General features: G+C 32.9%; 2 protein-coding genes across 2 annotated transcripts in view; both read left to right on the top strand.

Moving 5' to 3' along the window:
• LOC111710426 (uncharacterized) overlaps nt 1-1,661 on the top strand; it is an 11,555-nt gene extending 9,894 nt beyond the window's left edge. Inside the window, exons 8-10 of the mRNA XM_023484511.1 lie at nt 162-273; nt 711-820; nt 888-1,661. Of these exons, the coding sequence (XP_023340279.1) occupies nt 162-273; nt 711-820; nt 888-1,113 (448 nt within the window). The 3' untranslated portion in view covers nt 1,114-1,661. The remainder of the gene's footprint in view (nt 1-161; nt 274-710; nt 821-887) is intronic.
• Nucleotides 1,662-3,804: 2,143 nt separating this feature from the next.
• Nucleotides 3,805-7,295, top strand: part of LOC111710425 (uncharacterized) — a 9,870-nt gene continuing 6,379 nt past the window's right edge. Inside the window, exons 1-2 of the mRNA XM_023484509.1 lie at nt 3,805-3,896; nt 5,792-5,987. Of these exons, the coding sequence (XP_023340277.1) occupies nt 5,880-5,987 (108 nt within the window). The 5' untranslated portion in view covers nt 3,805-3,896; nt 5,792-5,879. The remainder of the gene's footprint in view (nt 3,897-5,791; nt 5,988-7,295) is intronic.

The following is a 7,295-nucleotide window of genomic DNA, read 5'->3' as shown; positions in this document are numbered from 1 at the left end:
GGTGTAGGGAGTTAAGAGAACAATCCCTTTAACTTCTTGGTGTAGGGAGTTAAGAGAACAATCCCTTTAACTTCTAGGTGTAGGGAGTTAAGAGAACAATCCCTTTAACTTCTTGTTGTAGGGAGTTAAGAGAATAATTCCTTTAAGATATTGTTTTGCAGGCAGTTATCTGAACTGATCCCTAGTTATTCAAGTGAAGAGATGAGCATGTTCAGCGCAGTCGCTGCTGGTCAATCTCAGGCTGTTCAGTTCTGGACGGAACATGTAAACCAGGTTAGAAAATTCTTCATTTAAAAATTAACATATTTTTAATTTTAAGGAACTTTCGAATGGGGGTTGTAAGTGTAATTTGAGTGACCTGAGCAAGGCGCTTTTATTTTGGAAATCAAAAATCCTGATTGTTTGATTTTTCCAAATCTTCATTTTTGTAATTTCACCCCTGATCAAAGCTCCCTTCAACCTCTGACTGGAAACAATTACCATGCTGGATATCGAATAAAGAGTAAACTAATCTGCAGATTAACAAAAGATCTTGATATCAAAAATACAAGATATCCCAGCTTTGAATAATCAAAACACTAATTGAAGTTGAGCAATTAAATATATTTATTTTATCATTGGAACTGTAAAATATTATAATCAATGACCAGTTTTTTAACTGTGAAAAAGGAATTTTCAAACAAGCAATGAGAAATTTAGGTTTTATTTAGGTGAAATCAACTGTACCTGCTGATCGTCTGTTAGTTTGGGATGTAAGAGAGGGTTGGGAACCACTTTGCCAATTCATGGATCTTCCAATTCCTGATGAACCATTCCCAAGGTTATTTTTGGTTTTATTATAAGTTAAAAATATGTTTTATTTATCAATTGAATTTTATTTATTGTAGAGTGAATGACACAGCTTCAATAGAAGGCGCAAGGAAAAGAATTCTGTATTCCTCCTGGTTCTTTGTCGTCTTCCTTCCAGCATTCATGTTGCTTGCCGCATGGAGTTTTGAATTCTACAGCCCGGCGCCATTTTTGTTAATGGTTGTTGGATATTGTTTAATCATCAGCGGTTTAAGATCAATAATGCTAACATCAGTATTGAAGAATCACACAAAATCAGACTGAATTGTATATAATTAGCTAGAATCATAAAAACTTAAAAAAGATAATGACTGGAAAAAAATATTGCACAATCTTTCGGTGTACATTTTTGTTTTGTTTAAAGGAAATAAAATATCTTGGTGTCGTTTGTATTATTGCATTGTATACCATATTTTTACCTTCAAAATTAACGAAGTTATTAGGAAATTTTTCCAGATTCCTGTTTATTGAAAATCAACAAAACTGCTCAAATATTTAATATCTCCGTCAATAATGCAAAGAAGATGGATCATTTTTTGGGAAGCTCTTTGGACTTTTAAACTCTTTTTGATGCACTTTATATCATTTATCAATAATCGGAAATCAAAGACAATATTCAAGTTATCTCTCAATTCCCATGTTTTTTGGGACACCCTATATCTAAACAGTAACTTGCTCTTCCTTCAAAAGAAGGTCGCAGAACTTAAAATGAACAATTGCTGTAAATAAGCGTATAGTGACTAAACTCTTAAACTTTCAATATTTTTTGTAAATGTTTAGTCCTCTAAATAAACTGATTTCTTAGTAACTGATTTAACTCTTTTTCTCTGATCAAAAACTAGTAGGAATAACTTTTATACTTTGTCAAAACCTTTAGGGTTTACACCACTTTAATCAAATAATAAACTCTTTAAATCTCTCTAATAATAATGAATCTAAAACTCTAGAACTCTGTCTTAAACTATCTCATATTTATCCAACCTACTGCTTCTGAGTGAAAAGAAAGATATACCTTTAAACAATTTCTATTGATAATCTGGTAGCATGAATATTACAGGATAGACTGACTGCATGAAAGATTTGAAACCCCTTTTATACCCAAGCGAGCCTAGCCTAGCCGAGCAAGCTTGTTTGGTACAAAAAAAACATCTCAACATAAACAGAAAGAGTTGCTGCAATAGGCAGGGGCGGCTTATGGTATTCTCCAATAATTGATTTATTGGCAAAAAGTTCCCCTCCCCCCCAGAAATTTTGTTATCGACATCTTGAGCAGCTGGGGGGTAGATAATGAAAAATGTTTTAAAAGATTTAGATTTTTTACAAAAAGTGGCGCCGCTGGGAAAAATATTTGAAACTAATCTTAAGAATCAAAATTTAAGGGCTAGAAGGTGCCATGCTCTCTTGCGCTCATCATTTTTTGAAAAAGGGGGACGTTCGTCCAATTTTCCATGGGGGGCGACGTCTCCCTTGCCCCTCCCCATAAGCCCCCTCTGGCAATAGGATGCAGTACATCATCTGGTTTAAGCTATTTTTAACCGGAGCAGCTATTATAGCGTTCAACTGTAATATTGCTTTTTCTTAATTGTTTAGTTGCATAAAATTATTTGTTATAAAACTATTGAATTCACGGAAATTTCCTCGTTCAAAAATTGGTATTTATTTCCGTACTCTGGTGTATAATTACCAGTGGATCAAAGTCATAGATTAATAACAATAAAGATAGAACACAAGATGAATTATGTGTTTTTCGTTATCATAGATTAATAAAAATAAAGATAGAACACAAGATGAATTATTCGTTTTTCGTTATCAATAAACCTGAGCCAGAAACCTAAATGAGTAATGCGCATGCCGTATTGAATTACAAGACAGAGAGAGAGAGTATGCGCATGACTATTAATCTGTATTGTTATTAATCTATGATCAAATTGTTTAATTTAGTTATGTAAACAGAGGAAACCATTTAACATGATGTGAGGAACTAATTTTCTTCAGTTAACCTTGATATTATTTTCAACATGGTTCTGGTTTCACATGCTCTAGAAACACCCAAGGAATTTGACTAAATATTAATTTTAAGCAAAAATTTAACACTTAAATTTGGAAAAAAAAAATTTTCTATTCTAAAAATTAATCAAATTATTAAATTTTAAAAAAAAATTTTAAATCTTTTTCTTCACTTTGTTATGGGCAGTTATTTTAAGAAAAAACTACTATAAATAAGAAAATTGAAAACAGTTTATTTGGAAAAAAATTTAGCCTCAAATTTTTAAAAATTCCCCTTGGTGCAAGGTTATGATGTTAGGAAATTTATTTCTGAGGAGTACGCATCTTTTGTACTGCAGTGTACTGTCTCTGGGCGGTAATGTAAACACTAGATGGATGTCACAGCCTGACATGGGATCCATCTTTCACATAAAAAATCAATGAAATAATCTGATCAAAGGAAACTATGATGTGAATTATCAAAATTTTCAAAATTAAAGGCTTTTTTCCTCCTCGGATACTAAACAAACACTGATGCATCTATTCTTGTTTACAAATTCCGCCAGAGCCTGAAATTTAAAAGAGTATCGTTGGACAAAACTCCCGAGTTTCCTTTTTGGGGTCTTAACATTTGTGTAGATTTTGATTTAAGAGATTGGAAAAAAATTGAGAATATAAACAAACCGAATAAAATAATATTTCATATCAAAAATATTGATATTCACAAAACTGCCTAACCCCATTCGTGAAACCCGGGGTTTAAAGCTGGTTTTCAGAACGATACCCTGTCTTAAGTTTTGGGCTCTGAGAGAACTGGTTTCAATATGTCCGCAGAGTGTACGCAACTGTAATTAACTTTCCTTGCATTATATTCTTGGTGTATCCATTTATATTAAAAAATTAAAAATTGAAAATTCAAAAATTTTAAAATTAAAAAAAAATTAAATAATTTTATGATAACTGAAGAATGCCTCTGTATACTCTACATACCTCTCCTTCTTAATTGGAATATTGCTGGCTCCTGTGCAACAATTAGAGATCATTTCTGCGTATTCTGCTAGGAGAGTTTTTGCAAGTTTTATAATTTTTATTAGATTTCAATTGGACTGTCAGCGTAATTTTAATTTCGACCCTCCGGCCTCCATGCAAAGAAAGCAATACTCAATTTATACCGGAAATCTTAATCCATGATCTACAGTGAAACCCTGAATAACGAAAACATCGGAAGAAATAATCAAATGTCGTCTTGACAATTTTTCAAAGAGTTTTATACTATATTGCGTAAATTTCAGTATTTGCGAAAATAAATAAAGAGCCATGAATATGCGGGAACAGTTTTAAAGAGTTCCATATAATCATTTAATTAAAAAATGAAATATCTGCAACATTTCATTATCAGAAAGTGAAGAATACGACATTTGATGAATTCTTTCGAAGTATTATTAAGGGTTTCACTGTAAGATGTGAAAAATTCTGTATTTCTTGCAAGTAAGTCACATTTGTAGAGAAGCAACACATGAACAATACAGTTAAAATAATTAAAAACATGGATATCTAATCTATACTTGATCAGAGCCCGTTCGATCCATGCAATACTAATTAGTGGTCGTGTTGTTCATTTACTTTGGAGGACGATAGTTTGGCCGCTAGATGTCTCACGCAAAATTCTTATTTGATAGATAGATAATTCATACGAAAGACATCTAACGGCTAAACACGACCACTGTAAAACAATATTATGGAGAGAATGGACTCAGGCCAAGATTTATTCATAATCTTTGCATGGTGTGTCATCTAATTTTTGCGAATGTTTTTATGTTAGCAATAGCTGGCCAAATGTCTCCACCATTGGCAGAAATATTTTGAGGGAAGCTGGATGGGTATCCTGGGGGAGGGAGGGAGTCCAGAGTTCCTCAAATAGTAATCACCGCCACTCAAATCTGTTGTGCGGCAAGCGCGCTCCTCAATTGGTAATCTCCACCACATCAAATAGTAATCACCCCAAAAAAGCATAAAATTAAATCGTTTATTTCTTAGAAATAAGACCATATTGACCTCTTTTAATGGCCCTATGGTGTACAATATTGTTAAAGCTTTCTGTATTGCTCCTTAGTTTCGAATATAAATCAATAAATATGCCACACTAAGTGCTAGAAATATATTACGTTTTTTAAGTTTCAAGTTTCGCTTTAAGAATGTTTGCGGCATTTTCCTCTGAATGTTGTTTTAAACTCCTTATATAGAGAGGAAACTTTAACCCATTATTAGTGGACTAAATACTTCATTTTCAGTAGTTGGTGTGATGAGACTAATTTTTCAAAATTTTATGTTTTTTCTATGCATATAATTAGTTTTGTTGTAGATGTTGAACTCGAGTAGGTGAATACAAAAATTTAAACACTGTAAAGGTTTTTTGAAAATATCTTTTAAATGGAGATTGATATTACTTTGGGCGCGATGAGATAATTTTTAGTAAACAGGCAGCCCGACCTTTTTTGTATCTTGACGCAAATCATGAAATACAGTCATTAAAGTGGCGAATTGGATCTAAGATTCGGCTAAAATGAACTGTGCCTTGATTCTCAGTTTTTGTTGACCAAACAAATCTAAAAATAATTTGAAAATTTAGTTCAAGTCAATACAGATGCCATAAAACCCCGATAAATGTCAAAAATTGTGTTAAAAGTGCATTAAATTAAAATCACAGAAAACAAAAATTTACGGTGATTACTAATTGAGGAGCGCGCTTGCCGCAAAACAGATTTGGGTGGCGGTGATTACTATTTGAGGAACTCTGGACTCTGCTAAATATGAATTTGGATTTCTAATTATTTTTCAATTTTTTAAATCGAAATTTTATTTAAACTAAATTTTTAAAAAAATTTCGAAATTTATTCCTTTTCAAAATTCAACAGGCAACACATAAATCATAAAAACTTAAAAACTTAAAAAACAGTTTTTGTTCCTGGAGAAGTATCGGAAGTTTCCTAATCTGGTCTCTACTTCCAATTCTGCTCAACGCTGAATATTATGTCGGAAAGTTTATGGTGGATATTCCCTTCTCTGATACTATCTCTGATGCTATCCTTGTATTTTCTAAATCTGTTTATCTCCTGGCCTTGCCGTCGCTACTGGTTTACCTCCTTCTAAAGGTCAATAAGAATTAGAACTGGGGGTCGTTGACGTTTTCTGAAACGTATTAGGATATCTAAGACATTACAGTGAGACCCATTACAAAGTGGGATAGAAAGACGACTGTTAAACTCAAGTTAGTATTTAAAATAGTTCAATAATCCATAAACACAGTAAGTGTGCAGTGTACACAGACTCAATTCAAATACTTTTTCAAGACATCACTAATTCTTTAAAACAATATAAAAAATTTAAGATGGCTTGAATATCGTCTTCCCTTTCCACAAATCATTTGATTGATTGATAACGAAGAAATGCTCCTCATCTAACAAAAAGGGTAATATCAAAGAGCTTGGTATTGTAAAGAGGAGAAATTAGGTTTTATACGCCAAACCAGACGCCTCAAATGGTTTAAATAAGACGCCACAATATAATTCATAAATATTTTAGAAGTTTTTATGCATATCTCTCATAAAGTGTCACTGACAAAAATTGAAATTAAAAAAGAGTAAATAGTGAGAAATGCTAAACGAATTGCTGCACGAAGCACCAAAGAAAAATGTTGGTATTTTTATCTTAATGTTTATATTTGCCATTCTGCAAGGAGCACGAACATTTGCTATCAAGTCACTTGCTATCAACTCATTTGCTATCAGCCTCACATGCTGTCCCCTCAACTGCTATCAACTCACTTGCTATCAATTCACTTGCTATCTGTTATACTTGCTATCTGTTTCACTTGCTCTCAGCCACACTTGCACTCAGGCCTCACTTGCTCTCGCCACACTTGCTATCAGGTCAATTTGCTATCAGGCCTCACTTGCTATTAAAACGTTTGCTCTCCAGTCTCAACTGCTATCAATGCTCATCTGCTAGAGATGTCAACGATAGTGCAACGTAACGTAAAATGTACGTTTTTGTACGTTACCTTACAATAATGTGTAACGTTTGGATATATTCTATATAACGTGAACGTTAAACGTTAACGTTATAGGCGCTCATACCTAACGTTAACGTTAGAGGAATATACCCCCAACGTTAGCGTTTTGTGGAAATGTAACGTTATTTTTCTAATATCTACAACTTTTTTGACCATAACGTAAAGAAATGTTTTGTTTCCAAGGGGAGCTCGAAAGTCTAACGTTTGAAAAATGAATTGTGATTTGATTGAATATCGTAACGAAAGGATTTCTATTTCAAAGTTCAACTTATAAAAAGTGTAACGTTGTATAACTGAAAAAATGCATTACTGTTTATGAAAACGTTTGGAAACGTTTTCCCTTATAGTATAGTGAAAAATTCAACGTTGCAGAAATGGGTTATTATTT

The sequence above is a fragment of the Eurytemora carolleeae genome, unplaced genomic scaffold (assembly GCF_000591075.1).
Source record: "Eurytemora carolleeae unplaced genomic scaffold, Eaff_2.0 scaffold1061, whole genome shotgun sequence".
Taxonomy (NCBI): Eukaryota; Metazoa; Arthropoda; class Copepoda; order Calanoida; family Temoridae; genus Eurytemora; species Eurytemora carolleeae.
Note: the sequence above shows the minus strand (reverse complement) of the source record. Positions and strands in the feature narration are given on the sequence as shown.